We start from the raw sequence: 15,207 nt of genomic DNA on the forward strand, positions 1-15,207 counted from the left end.
TAATAAGCAAGACTCATATCACACTGTCCCCTCTCTCTCTCGCTCTCTCTCTTTTTCTCACACACACACACACACACACACACATCATATTACTACTGTATGAAAAAATATAATACACTGAAATAATATAAATTATTTAAAAAAATTAATGTGTAGATAAAGCCTCAGCACATCTTTTATAACTTATTTTTTGGCTACTTTAAATGATTGTAATGGTGTGGGCTGCCTTTAAGTGATGGGAGGCCTTGTTGACCCCCCCCCCCCCCCCCCCCCCTCCCAAACACACGTACACATGCGCGCGCGCACACACACGCACACACACACACACACACACACACACACACACACACACACACACTCCCATGTTTGGATCTTGAAAATGGTAGAGCGTATATATCCCATATCCCGAAGGGCCATATAAACAGTCGCACTTTGATTGGCTAGTTGGTTCCTAGGGCAACCGCTGGATTTAGTGAATATTTATTATGCGTGTTGATTTATTATAAGTAATTTTAGTTCATGTATATATATCTACACATCATAGCGTTGAAATATATCCTAGCATTGCAGGCTAGCACCACTAGAAGATTAAATCTTGAATCATATTATTCTCGCGTCAACTCAACGGTTGCCAGTTAACTGAGTAGCCAATCACAGCGCGACCACCCCCCCGGGCCATGGGATGTAGAGCTACCTCCTGAAACTTTAGAGGGGAGAGTAAACTCCATGTTGAATCAAAGTTGTCAACTGTTTGCCAAATGTTTTCTAACCTCCAGTCTTCAGATAAATAGATAATAACTGCACGGTTATGATTTTAAATGGACGCGTTAGATAATTCGATGTGTCGTTTATTACCGCCGGGGATAGTTCCACTTGTTTATAAACGTTAACTTGATGTGTGTTTAATGCACTGTGTTGTTGTCGAACAATCTTTATTGCGAAAGTATAAGCTACAGTACAGACACACGGGGTTCAGTTTGAAAGCGTTAGATAATACTATTAATATTGTGGATGTGTGATGGACAATCCGTCCTCTATAATAACTCAAGTTAGTCGCGATGAAGAGGCAAAGAAATCACCCCGACAGAGATCTGGTGAGTGCATTTAAAAAGTTTGAGCATAATATATCACGTACGTCATTTAGTTTATAGATCTGCTGCAGCACAACCTGCATGTCAACAACACCTTTACAACTTAAACTAAAGCTCATTCTCAACAACTTTGCAAGTGTATTTAATCACAAAACAACTCACCCTCTGATTATGATCGATTGATTGAAATTTGTATTCACAGTTTGTAGATGCATTTCAAAGAAAGTACAGGGCAATAAAATGCTGCTGCTAGGATAAAAGCAGAAAAAACACTAAGACTTGTTTACACCAGGGACCTCCATTTTCAATTCAGAATCCGTATTCTTGAAATAAATATAGCCTATAACCACCATGCACAATTGAGCAATGTAAAATGCTTTACTATGGAATGCAGATGGTCTTTGAGTGGGAATTGATTAAATCGGGTTTTAATGTCCCAATGGATTTGTTGTTTTATATTTTAATATTCTCCTTCTCAAACGCAGTTTATATTCTTGTTACTGATAAGACCATGACATGTGATTGACATACAGTACTTCAGGTGACACTTCATACTAATCAGCAGGTCACTGCATGTGGTTTAACTCGAGGCCTACAGGAAAATGCATGAAGTTTTAGACCTTTTAGAGAGCTGGAAAGCAGCAGGGCTATACTGCCATTCGTCATCTCTGAACGATCACCTGTATCATTATTTATATGATTATATTATTGTCATTATCTTAATTGCCATAATGTCGTAATGATCATATTGTCTGCTGTTTATTTAAACGTCTCTCACATTCAACCACCTTGGATTTGTGACAGTAGCATCTGAATGTTGACATTTGTGTGTGTGTGTGTGTGTGTGTGTGTGTGTGTGAGAGAGAGAGAGAGAGAGAGAGAGAGACACACAGAGAGACAGACAAGGTGTGTGTGTGTGTGTGTGTGTGTGTGTGTGTGTGTGTGTGTGTGTGTGTGTGTGTGTCGCTGGGGTATCTATTTAGTCTATGTTTTATATTGAGGTCATGATAAAAGTAGGTGTGGGGTGGTTAAATTGCTTGGTAGATGCCTGGGTTCTAATTGGGCCTTATGGTAGCCTAATCTGTTGCATAACCATGTCCCCAGCCCAAAACATGGTTGTGGATTTGTTTACCCAGTCAAAACACACTGTTGCTGTGTTTACACTCAGCAAAGAAAGAAAAAAAAGAAAAGGTTTTACACATCTGGTTTCAAAGAGACCGCAATGCCAGTTAAAAATGTCTTTGCTTTGTGGTGTAAAGTAAACCACCAGTGCTTATAAGGATGTATATGAGCTACCTATCACACTGATAAAACGTTTAAACGTTTTCTCTGATTTTGATATTCTTCTTCAAGTCTAATTCATGACTAAGTTAGAACCATGTTGGATACAGACAAATGGTACAATAATATTCTGCTGTATGCCAGATAATGATTCTCAACCCTTTTTTAATTTCAGCCACCCCCAGTTTGATGTGCATTTACTATAGCCTCTTTAAAGAGGTAGTTCGCCCACAAAAGGACCTTTTTCCCTAGTTCTGGTCCATAGCTCTAATGCGTTTAATTTAGAGCTATGTTACTCTCAACTTCCGCCGCTCACATGAATGCAGAGTTGCAGACCAGCCTCTCCTCTTTAGCATAAATAAAATAACGTTTTTGCTACTCACTAAAACAAAGGCAAGTTGTGTCATTGGAAAGCCTACTTTCCTTAGTGGACGCACTCTGAGCCCCCCACCACACGTATAAACTGTACTTTTTGGCCAGAAAGGGATTTATTTTTCACCGGAGGAAAAATATTCTCTATGAGGCAATTCTCAGGGCAATATCGGTAGAGGGCGCAGCAGAGTAACTAAAAGAGTGGCCAAAAAGTACAGTTTATACGTGTGGTGGGGGGCTCAGAGTGCGTCCACTAAGGAAAGTAGACTTTCTAATGACACAACTCGCCTTTGTTTTGGTGCGTAGCAAAAACGTTCTTTTTATTTACGCTAAAGAGGAGAGGCTGGTCTGCATTCATGCGAGCGGCGGAAGTTGAGAGTAGCTCTAAATGCAACGCATTAGAGATATGGACCAGAGCTACTTTTTCCCTATCACTGTATGAAGATATATTTTTTTCATCATGTCGCATTCCTGATTTAATATTCCACTGAGAATATCTGCACTGAGAAGGTTATAAACTAATGTTTTAATTATCGTTTTGTTCTTGTCAAGTTTGCCCTCCTTCAATTAATCAAATATTGGAATAATGTATCAGAAATGTGACAAAAAACGAAAGAATCTCCATGAATTCAAGGCTATCCATGAATTCAAGGCTATCAAGTAATTGACAGAAATTGTCATTTTTTGTTGAATTATCAAATCAATTATGTGACAAGGGTGCAACTCCCAGTGCTTACATTTTACACTAAGCGTAGCCACTGTGTTTTCTGGTATAGAGGGGCGGGTGACGCTGGGATCACGGTGTTGGACCATTGATTCAACGATCTGAGCGCCCCCCCTCCGCCCCTCCCTGGTAGAAATCAGCGGACAACACTGACGTCACCAAATTTGGAGTGACTCCCCTCTGCACTGTAGTTCACTCCCACTGCTAGACCAAGGACTGACTATTAAATGAGGACAGGAAGTGAAGACCGTACGGTGGACTCCATGTTGCTCCCTGGAAGGAAAGAAACATGCGCAATTGAGACCAGGAAGTTGTACATGCACAAATGTGGGCAATTTGCAGCAATAAACTACAGATTGAAGATCGGTTCCCTCATCAAATATAATCACGCTGGAATGAGTTTGTTTAGGCAGAGAACATGGCCTCATTATTGACTATATATCATAATCAATATACTCTATAACAGTGATTCTCGACCTGTGGGTAGCGAGGGTATTGCAAGTGGGCTCCGAAATAACTGGCAAAACACTAAGATTGAATTGAACTGAATATAAAATTATCATTAATATAAAATATAATAAAATAATGTAATGTATTTATAGTTGGGTCGTTTACGGCAGTTCCGTGACCGCGGAGAGCAAAGGTTCGTTTCTCAATGGATTTGTCATCTCGGAGGGTTATTAAACAAATTGAGCCCCCATTTAAATCGTAAAAATGTGGGGAAAATTCATCCATATGGCCAGTTGGCCACCATCAAAAACCTGTTAAGGCACAATAAGGCAAAATTACCTAAAATGTATTCTGCCTTCAGTTAGCCTGGCGCAGCCAGACTTCATCCGCCCCTATTGCATATACATTATGCCCCGCAACGCAGCGGAGTGGTATATTAGTATCGCAATGCGAGGCTAGCTTTCAGTAGCATGTGACGTGTCAAACTAGGGGGTTTTCATGATTCTGAATCCATTCCAAGCATTAGTTTTGCACAAAAGACTTGGGCTAAAAAACGGCCATAGCCACTTGCCCAAATGTGCTCAAAAAATGTGCTGACCTCATATAATCGTAACATTTTGCGTTAGCTTTTGTGTTAATGAATGAAACGGGTGTTTTTAAAATATTTTGGTCTCTCTTTAGTTTTTGGTCTATCAAATGTGCGACTAAACACAGCCATGAGGGTGGAACCTGGGGCCAAAGGAAGTGAGTAACGACCCATGGGAAATGGGAACAAACGAGTGAACAGGGCAACGAGAGAGAGATTAAGGGCAAGAGAGCTAAACTGTCTGTGTCTATGGGAAAACATCGTATTGTCACTCAGTAATTATTATAAGACACAGGATTAGAAAAAAGGGACCCAGAAAACCAGATATACAGTACTATACAGAAACCTTGCCCGCACTTGGTCTTGCAGTTCTTGCACTGCCTGCAATTGCGAATGAAGAATTTGTGACCTCACAATTCTTCTATGTGTGATACCCTTCTGTTTCCTCTTCCTGTTTGTGTGTGCCCATGGCAGAAGCCGCCGACCGCGGGGTCACATGGGCTCCATGTGTCCACAAATAGAGTAGGAGAGGGGAATGGGGGAGAGGTTATTGAAAAGAGAGGCATGGAGTCGGACAACAGAGGTTTGTGTGTTTGTAACACGGTCACGTCCAGAGCAGGACAGAGAAAGAGATGGGTTGGGGTGTAAGAGAACGAAAGGGGGTGGAGGTTTGGTGGGGGGTCCATTCTAACACTGACATTAAGTGTGTGTGTGTGTGTGTGTGTGTGTGTGTGTGTTTTAAGGTTCATTGTTTTTCTCTAAATCAATACACAGTTTATTTTGGATCATCTCTGTTCTTGTACTGATGTACAAATGCTTCTCAGTCAGTTGTTCCAGATGAGAGCGTCTGTAACGGACCTTCATGTAAAATGTTAGACTTGATTGCGCACGCTGTTGACCTAGATTTTGACCCTTCATTCTCCACGTTACTGTACAGGACATTTCTTTCATATTCCAAGTAGGGATGCACCGATCCGGCTTTTTGGCATTCGATACCGATTTCGATACATGGGGGTCCAGTATCTGCCGATACAGAGTACCGATCCGATACCCCCCACAAAGAAACGTAATAACCTATTAAGCTGTATGCCTCACTGTGTGGAGTCTGGAATCATTATTTTGTGTAAGGCAACATCAAGGCTTGACTTAAACATTACTTTCCCAACTTTGTAAAACAAAATGTAACAAACACAGATATAAATGCACTGAATTATTTATTAAATAACTGTGCAACAATTAGACCAGGTTAATGTGTGCGCAGGCTAGCCTGGCTGCATTCCACATGTTATACTGTCAATACTACACTGCTGTGTCACAGAGGAGGTAGAGTTGTTTTCATACTGTAATTACACATAATTATCGGATCGGATCGGATAATGGATTGGCCACCGATCCGATACCCGATCTAGAATTTTAGCCTGGATCGGCGCCGATCTCCGATACGAGTATCGGATCGGTGCATCCCTAATTCCAAGCAGGTGTTTTCTTCTTAGTGGCCTCATCATCTCTTACTAGCCCTAGGCCAATTCTTTTCAAAAGTTGGTTTTGGCAGAGTTTGTCAATCATTCATTGGTAGGAATGAAATAAGGCCTTCCTCCACAAGCGCTCTCCCAGTCACAGTGGATGACTCCTCATTGACTTGTGAATAGCGGCTGGTGACTCCAGACATGTCTATGATGACATACTTTATTGCTGGTGTTGCTGTTGCACAATTACACATCTCCAACAATTGTGACCGTTTCTGACAGAGGATAAGTCATTGAAATGTTTTTACTTTCGTTCATTTGACATTGATTGTTCACTTTGACCCTCCGGTTTTGGAGATATGGCTTATAGAGTAATGTCTTGCAGAAAACAGCGAGTTGAGAAAACAGGCATGAATGAAAGGTTCACTTCTGTGGACTCTTAACTAGTGATGCACCGAATATTCGGACGCAGAAAATATTCGGCAGAAAATGGCTAAATATGCATTTTCGGCCTATTCGGTTTCGGCCCAAATAGGCAGAAAATATATCACCGAATAGTGTATGCAATTAATGCATTCAAAGAGCTGAATAAATGTTTTATGGATCCATAACAGTGATTATTATTTAAGTTAAGTTTTGCCATAACCATAACTGTTAAGTTAATGGGTTAAGTGAGGATACTAAAACAGCGATATTCAGTTACACTTCATACCAATGATACTGTGTGGGTGTAGGTATGTTAAGTGATAACCACTTTCAACATGGCATTATAGGCAAAAGCTTTCTAAATCTTTCAAATTTTCATCTACAACATCTACAAGCTTGTAGGTCAACAATCTTTGCTATTTGTTGTACAACAAAGTATTTATAGTGCTTAAGTGGCATTCTGGACTAGACCTGTCTGGCTGGAAACATTGTGGTTGCAAGGACTGCATTTCTGACCTTTCAGATACAGGACTGTCACAGTCATTACCAGGTGATTGAGAGATTATTTATTCTGTACTTACTCTGTATAAACATACTAATTTAAGTAGTGATGCCCCGAATATTCAGCCGCAGAAAATGTTCGGTTTCGGCCCAAATAGGCAGAAAATATATCACCGAATAGTGTATGCAATTAATGCATTCAAAAGAGCTGAATAAATGTTTTATGGACCCATAATAGTGATTATTATTTAAGTTAAGTTTTGCCATAATCATTTATTTTAAATAAATCAGGTAGCTTTAAGGTACGGCCATGACAGCAATGGTAGGAAAAAAGATGTATAATATTAATCATATTCGGATATTCGGTATTCGGTTTTCGGCCAACTGTTTCCTAGGGATGCACCGATCCGATACTCGTATCGGAGATCGGCGCCGATCCAGGCTAAAATTCTAGATCGGGTATCGGATCGGTGGCCGATCCATTATCCGATCCGATCATTATGTGTAATTACAGTATGAAAACAACTCTACCTCCTCTGTGACACAGCAGTGTAGTATTGACAGTAGGCCTATAACATGTGGAATGCAGCCAGGCTAGCCTGCGCACACATTAACCTGGTCTAATTGTTGCACATTTATTTAATAAATAATTCAGTGCATTTATATCTGTGTTTGTTACATTTTGTTTTACAAAGTTGGGAAAGTAATGTTTAAGTCAAGCCTTGATGTTGCCTTACACAAAATAATGATTCCAGACTCCACACAGTGAGGCATACAGCTTAATAGGTTATTACGTTTCTTTGTGGGGGGTATCGGATCGGTACTCTGTATCGGCAGATACTGGACCCCCATGTATCGAAATCGGTATCGAATGCCAAAAAGCCGGATCGGTGCATCCCTACTGTTTCCTATATTCGGTATTCGGTTTCGGCAAAGAATTTCAATTTCGGTGCATCCCTACTCTTAACATCACATTACTAAACCTAGCTACATGTTTAAGTATTTATTTTATATTTACATGTCGATTTCAGCTCTGACATTTATTTCAGACAATTGCTCTTGTATGTTAGAGTCTGCTTGTGCATTCAGTGCCACCTGTTGGACAGAATGTATTGTGCAGGTGCCAGAGAAAAAGGACAAATAAAATAATAAATAAGCGTGCATGCGTCCGTGTGCACGTCGGATTTAAAGAAAATCTAAAAAACAAAAGAAAAAATAATATATTTTTAAATAAAAACGTAATATTATGTTCTGGCACAGGAGGGTTGTGCTGCTAAAAATGAATTAAAACGTTTTGTCGCAGAATGTGTTAACTCATTTTGAAAATAAAAATCAGTTTTTCTCCTCTCCTTTAGTCTTGCCGCCATGACTGTCTGTATCAGAAAGGCAATTAGGCTGCTCATTTTTCAACACCCATGTAGTTCTGAAATGATGATGAAGGCTTTGAAGAGATTTTGAAGGCCCAGGAGGGAACAGGAAACTCGTTCAACACACAGACGTCTATGTCACTTCAAATATGTCAAACTGGGGTTATTTTATCAAGGACAGCTCCTCAGCTGCCGTAGCAACACTCCCAAGTGTTGAAAACATTTATTGATGGACTGGGTGGAATGTCTGTGACAGTCTGTCACTAAGATCAGTGTTATGGTTATGGAAGAACTCTTGTGAGGCATGTGTGTGAGGCATTTATTGTACATGAGGCTAATTAATCATTTCCATAAATGGCATCCGCTCCTCTGTCCCAGGTTCCTCCCAGTCGTCCAAAAAGCCCAGAAGTGGAGGCCTCCTGTCCGGCCTGTTCTGCTGCCTGTGTGAAGAGCGTTCGGAGACCCCGCCGGGCAACAACAACGCCCCGCTGCTGGTTGAAGAGAACGGAATAGTCTCCAAGGTGCCTTCACAAAGTGGTCCTCAACCCGTTTGATATCTCTGCTGTGGAAGGAAACCTCATAACTCCAAAATGTTCATTTTTCAGGAAATGAAAAATATACTTTTTTTCAGGAAATTAAGAAAACCTTATATTTTGAAAACTAAGCAATACCGCCTCATCAGTTGTGATTTTATATATTCTAAATTACTTGCATGAGAGGTGGTGGAGTTAGCTGTTTTAGCAGACAGTTTGAGGGTCAAATGGAGTTAAGAGGTTTTGTCCAAAGCGCTTTTTACCACTTTCCATTGGTTCGATATTTTCGAAAAAACACACAGACGTAAATGGTGTTCAATAGCACTGATTTATGCAAAAAAACCTCAAAAATAAGGTTTCTTCCCGACAGCAACGATATGCATTATTAGGCTACGGACTCCCCATGGCCATTTGATATGATTTTGTTAAACCCACACTGTGTGTCAATTTAACTCTTGAGAGTGTGCAAATGGAACATGAAATCATGTGGTTCCATTTGTTCCATTTCTCTGAGTTACAGATCCATAATGATCCCTCAGGCCTGGTGGTCCCCGGAACCAACGTTGAGAAACTGCGACTTGACCTCTGGTGACCCCTGATGTGCTGATGCCAAATCAGATGATGTTGTTTATCGTGTCTGTTTGAGTCTTCATTAGAATTAGATTTACGTTACATGAGACTCTGAAACCCAAAAATATATATATTTGAACAAGCTGGTGTCGTACATCACCCTCTGTCTCTCTAATGACGCTCTTTTTCGTCTGTGTGGTAGCGGGCTAGCGGCTAAACTCAGTTCAGCTAAACTCTACTCGCCTTTTCTCTGTAGGCAAAAGTACCTGGTACTCTTTGGTTTCCTGACAGCATTAACGTTTAAGATGAGCATTGTTTAGCAACTCTCCACTCTAAACATGATGTTCAATGGCAACTCTGATTAATGCCTTTCCGCGGGTGGATGGGTGAAGGAATTGACTTTCAAGAGACCCTGGATGCTGTCATCCCAAATACAAAATAAGGTATACAGGGTTCTGAAAGGGGCTAGTCATTGCTCTAACGACCAGCTATATTGGGGCCGGGGGTCTTACTGTATCTGCAGTGAGAAAACAAAGTAAAACAAGCCTGCCTGTCTGTCTCTCTCTCTCTTTCTCTCTCTGTCATTCAGTCTCTGACTTTCTCATCTTTCAGATGTCGCTTTGTACCGGTAAGTCGCAACTCGCAAGTAAGCGTTGCTTGATGTTTTTGTTTAGAGCTGATGGTTCGTTGTTTCGTGCAGCTTCAAGTAAACGTGTTGTGCATTTATTCTTATTTCTATAACCAGGTGAGACCATTGCTGCCTCCGGCAAAGTCCAAAGATGCTGGAAAGATCTGTGTGGTCATCGACCTGGATGAGACATTAGTTCACAGCTCTTTCAAGGTGAGAAGTGTATGAAAACAATACATAATAATTATAATCCCTCTTCATAGTGTAAATGAACTATACGTGTGTATATATAGGGCTGAAGTGGTTTCTGTATATTTTGTCATTTTAATCAGAATCTACAAGTAACTAGTAAGTAAAGTATTCAAACAATTGTAATAAAGTAAAAGTACAATATTTGCCTCTGAGATGTAGTGGAGTAGAAGTAAAATTACTGCAAATTGGAAATACCCAAGTACAGTACTTAGTAAAGTAAACGGTACTAGTAAATATACTTAGTTACATGACACCACTGGTATATGGACAGTTACATGTCATGTTTGTGTATATCCTCCCGGCTTCTTTTTATGGAAAGAAAAAAAGAAGCTGGTGCCACTTGTGGGTGCATTACACCATAAAATGCATATATTAGGAGACACACTATAAGGTCTAGCTAATCGTCCTCTGGTTGTTGTTGGCAGCTACAATGACATTGCCGTCATCTTCCAAACCAAACCATAGCAAACCATTGGTGTGTGAATGCGTGGTTAAGTGGGTGAATGTAAAGCGCTTTGGTGTCGCATACAAGCACCATAGTTAGGGTTTGCTTTGCCTTTGTAGAGCTACAACAGAGATGTACCACCATTAACATTACTGAGGCTGTGGGTTCTACCCATGTAAATCAAAGGGTACACCATGCACTATAAGACCACACAAAGACAATTATTGGTTTAATGCCAACACTTAAGGCATTGTGGGTAAGGACATCCACCAAACAATGGCACATGTTTCATTGGTTTGTCTTTGTTACTCCCAACAGCCAGTGAACAACGCAGACTTCATCATTCCAGTGGAGATTGATGGCACACAACACCAGGTACGGTTGCCTGCCATACTAATGACTGTCAAGCATTAGAATCATATTGATATTGGATTTGTTTGACTATACCGTGTTGTATGATGTCTCTAATGTTACTGTACATCAGTGTTTTGAAACCCACTAAAAATGAAAGCGCAGTTCCTTGGAGGCCAGAAAAAGGCCTTTTTTTGTCGGGACATGCAGGCATGTGTTAACGTCTTGTCTAGTCAACTGCCCACACAGGTCACGTTATGTGTTCTCATCCACTGACCTCACCGTTCCTGTGCTGGTCCCAGCTCGGCACTCTGGAGGTTCAAATTGCTACATGCCGGACAGTGCCGTTAGCATTTAAGGGATTTTGAAAATGGCCGTGTGAGGACAGATGACGTGCCCCAAGGTCCGGGCCTGATTCAAGTAATCCAGGATAGGTTTGTTCAGACAAGCAGAGCCTATTCCGGATGACTTGGTTCAGGAACGCTGTCCTCCATTCACAGAGCACATTGCAGAGCCTTGGAAAGAACGCGGAAGGAAATTCAAAGGAACATCTTTATTTATTGGATGTTTTTCTAGCCAGGATTTCTACACATGTGCGGAGGTCCTGACATGGCTATAACTATGGATTCGGTGGATTTCTGTCCACTGTATGCTACCTTCCTCCTGAGTCCTGACATAACTATAATGAATACGCATTACCCATAGTTTCATAAATAGATATTCCACTGTACGTATGACTCATGATGACTATTTTTATGCATTTGATGTATTGCCATGTTTTTGGTTCTTGCTTACTGTAAATCGCTCTGGATTAAGAGCATCTGCTAAAATGCCTAAATTGTAAATTATAACGGTGTTGGAAATCTGTGGCGTTCCAGGTGTACGTGCTCAAAAGGCCTCATGTAGATGAGTTCCTGAAGAGGATGGGACAGCTCTTTGAGTGTGTCCTGTTCACTGCCAGTTTAGCCAAGGTGAGACCATTATTGTACTGCCTATTAAGTAGTAGAATGGATTGTCAGTACATCTTTATCACACTGCCAAATCTACAGCTCGTTCTCTCCAGATACAAAACAAAATTGTTAAAGTGGTTAAAAGCTATAAGGTGAAGAAAAGCAAAGGCTCGCAACTGACTTTTGTAATGCTCCAAGTATTTACATTCGACCGGTGTTGGTCTTTTTTGATACTTGAAAAAGACCAATACCGGTCGAAATGTTGTATGTCCTGCCTGCTGTGATTGTGAATAAATACTTGGAGCATTACCAAAGTGAGTTGCGAGCCTTTGCCTTTCTTCATGATATCTGTTACCGGTAGTTTAACAGTTTGGCTCAGCACTAAGATAGGAGGATGTGCGCTGTTCTATTTTATTCTAAAAGCTATAAGGTGACACAGTTGCGTCTTCAGGTCTAAATGGGTAGTATAGCTAAGTATGTACAGTAGCTGATATTTAAACATGTTTGTCTGTCTGTCTGTCTGTGCCCCAGTATGCAGACCCTGTATCGGATCTCCTGGACAAGTGGGGCGCGTTCCGATGTCGCCTGTTCCGAGAGTCGTGCGTGTTCCACCGCGGGAACTATGTCAAGGACCTGAGCCGCTTGGGCCGTGACCTCAACAAGGTCATCATCATCGACAACTCCCCCGCCTCCTATATCTTCCACCCGGACAACGCGGTAAGACGTGTACTATGTACTATTAGCCAGGAATAATTATTATGAAGGGCAGGTTGACTGAGCCCAACCTCCTCCACATGTATACTCTCACTGATCAAATCTTTGAGATGGCCAGAGTTAAAATTCCATAGCATGGTCTGGTATAAATGATTCACCTTATAGGTTTTCGTCTTTTTCTTCTTCTTGGTGAAGCCATTGTTTTCCATTAATTTGTTTATGCATTAAGAAGATGCTTTAATCCAGAGTGACTTATTAGTGCACAGGTGCACAGAGTTCAAAGAAACTAGCATACAAGTGAACGTCAAACCTAGCATCTGTCTAAAAAACATGAGAACACTTGAACGTGCTACTGTACACATCTTAATAACATTCTTAACATTTTGTGGCCAAGCAAAACAAATCTAAATAACCCATGAAAACATAGCTTCAAGTAGCCCACATAGATCTGCATACTATAACTAGCATCTATCGATTCAAGGAGAGGACAGAGGAGTGCTAGGGATGAGGTGAAGACTGAAGAGGGAGTGAGAGGGGGGTGTTATTCCACAGCTTGAGAGCCAGGAGGGAGAAGAGACTAGGGCGTGTGGAGCATTGGCATTTTGGGGATGAACTTATTTCAGTACAGTATGAAACTCAACCTGAGGAAAAAGTTATTGTGTCATTGCATTTGAATGCACAGGCTTGCCGAAAATATTCCCTGCAAGCTCAGTAATGTTTTGATGAGAGCCAAGTCTAAAAGCAAAACAATTTACAGGACAATTGTCTCTGTGTGTATGTATGATAAATGGCCAAAGCTGTGATTATACGTGATTGTGAATGACTGAAGCAATATAGTCCATTCAAATGTCTTTCTCAAGGGTATTTAGTTAATAGTTGTTCAGTTAGGGGAGATTCATTTCACTCTCAGCATCAATAATTGGATTTGGGGGGTAAGGCCCTGCAACATACTAGTGTCATGTCCAGGGGGTGTACTTGTACATCAAGCTGCCTCACACTACATAAGATAGGCTCCTGTCCTATGGGCCTCATGGCTCGACAAGGCTTACTTACTAACGTGAGCCATGATGTCACACGCTTTGTGGATTCACCGTTTTCACTTTGTTACGTTTGCTTGTGATTTGATGAAATAAAGAAACGAAACTCAAACTTTATTAAGAAGAGTGCAGATATTTCCCTTTTCCCACTTTGTTACGTTATCAACCCCCGCGATAACGCCATCGCCGTCTAAACGGAAGGCACGTCTGATATTTTATTTTGCTGTTTTCTCTATAGACCGTTGACGTAAAGGTAGCCTGGAACTCATCTATGCTTTTTATGGCATAGGCAGCTCAGGATCCGCCGGGAGAAACTATGCGCAGCTGCGCGACATGAAACTAATTACGTAGAGCGACAGAGAGGAGTGTGTGCGTGTACATGTGTGCGTGTGTGTGTCAATTTAACAAAGGTGCAGACGATCAGAAATCAACAGAGTGAGTGGTGTTTGCGCTACTCTATGCCGAATTGAAGTGGACTCGGATCCAGACTTTCTTTTCTCCCTGGAAATGAAAAGGTCTGGGTTTCCGAGGCTAACGTAAAGGTGGCCTCAGTGTCTCGCTCAAGAACACTTCAGCATGACTCCTGGCAACTTATTGAGGTGCTGTGAAGAAGAGTGAACCTGTTCTTTTCTGACTCTCTCTCCCCCCCCCCATCCCCCCAAACCTCTGTGTTTGTGTCCAGGTGCCTGTGGTCTCGTGGTTCGACGACATGTCTGACACGGAGCTGCTGGACCTCATCCCCTTCTTCGAGAAGATGAGCAAAGTAGATAACGTCTACACTGTCCTCAAGCAGCAAGGTATACAGTAAAATGACAATAGTCACACAGCCAGGCATCCGTAATGCAGAGAACTGGGTGCTGGAAATGGTCTGATCTGGTCCTACATACAAACCCCAAGCAGGACTGTAATGGAGGGTTATCTTTTGTTTGTTTGCAACAAAAGCTGAAGAATGTCGTTGGTGAGAAGGTAACTGGTATGCAATATGCATAGGCCATTTTGGCAAATACTCTGAATGATTTAGCCACACACTCTTTTCTCGTTGACTTTAACTTTGACACGTTTCCCATTTCGGTGAGTTTGGATTCTCCTGTGTATGGAAGCACGTGTGATCCACAGGGAATGGTTAAAAACCATGGGCACAGTTTATCAAAATTGTGACTTTAGAACTTCCACGTGGATAAGTGCATCTCATCTAATGTTGTTTTTTTTGTTTTGTTTTTTTGTATATAATATTCTTTGCTGATTAATTCTTTTCTTTTTTACAAAATTACAATAAAAGTTAAGTTGTTAATACATAAATATATACAATAGAGACCTACACCCGGTTTCACTCATCACAACAGTGAGTGGGTGAAGCGGGTCCTTCACTTGGAGCCGTGCAGCTCCTGGATCCTTCTTCCCTGTGCCCAGGTTCTTCTTCCAAGGCCTGCTGGCTGTGGATGGCCTGACGACTGACCAACCCC

At 41.3% G+C, this 15,207-nt stretch overlaps 1 protein-coding gene across 2 annotated transcripts; it reads left to right on the forward strand.

Moving 5' to 3' along the window:
* Positions 1–734: 734 nt before the first annotated feature.
* On the forward strand, positions 735–15,071 carry ctdsp1 (CTD (carboxy-terminal domain, RNA polymerase II, polypeptide A) small phosphatase 1). Of its 2 annotated transcripts, XM_083758842.1 has the most exons (8): positions 735–1,094; positions 8,643–8,785; positions 9,957–9,995; positions 10,113–10,208; positions 11,011–11,067; positions 11,922–12,014; positions 12,525–12,710; positions 14,427–15,071. In XM_083758842.1, exons 1-8 carry the CDS (start codon positions 1,019–1,021, stop codon positions 14,550–14,552), a joined length of 816 nt encoding a protein of 271 aa, XP_083614968.1. In that variant the 5' UTR covers positions 735–1,018; the 3' UTR covers positions 14,553–15,071. The 2 variants fall into 2 exon arrangements, with proteins under 2 accessions (XP_083614968.1, XP_083614969.1); XM_083758843.1 differs by lacking the exon at positions 9,957–9,995.
* Positions 15,072–15,207: the final 136 nt, after the last annotated feature.

Source organism: Protomyctophum parallelum (genome assembly GCF_964188405.1).
Source record: "Protomyctophum parallelum genome assembly, chromosome: 23".
Classification (NCBI taxonomy): Eukaryota; Metazoa; Chordata; class Actinopteri; order Myctophiformes; family Myctophidae; genus Protomyctophum; species Protomyctophum parallelum.

Excerpts from the sequence above, each read along its gene's own strand:
- ctdsp1 (XM_083758842.1), top strand. The coding sequence starts at position 1,019 with ATGGACAATCCGTCCTCTATAATAACTCAAGTTAGTCGCGATGAAGAG. Across the intron at positions 9,996-10,112 it reads TCAGATGTCGCTTTGTACCG|GTGAGACCATTGCTGCCTCC; the intron begins GTAAGTCGCAAC and ends TTCTATAACCAG. Across the intron at positions 10,209-11,010 it reads TAGTTCACAGCTCTTTCAAG|CCAGTGAACAACGCAGACTT; the intron begins GTGAGAAGTGTA and ends TACTCCCAACAG.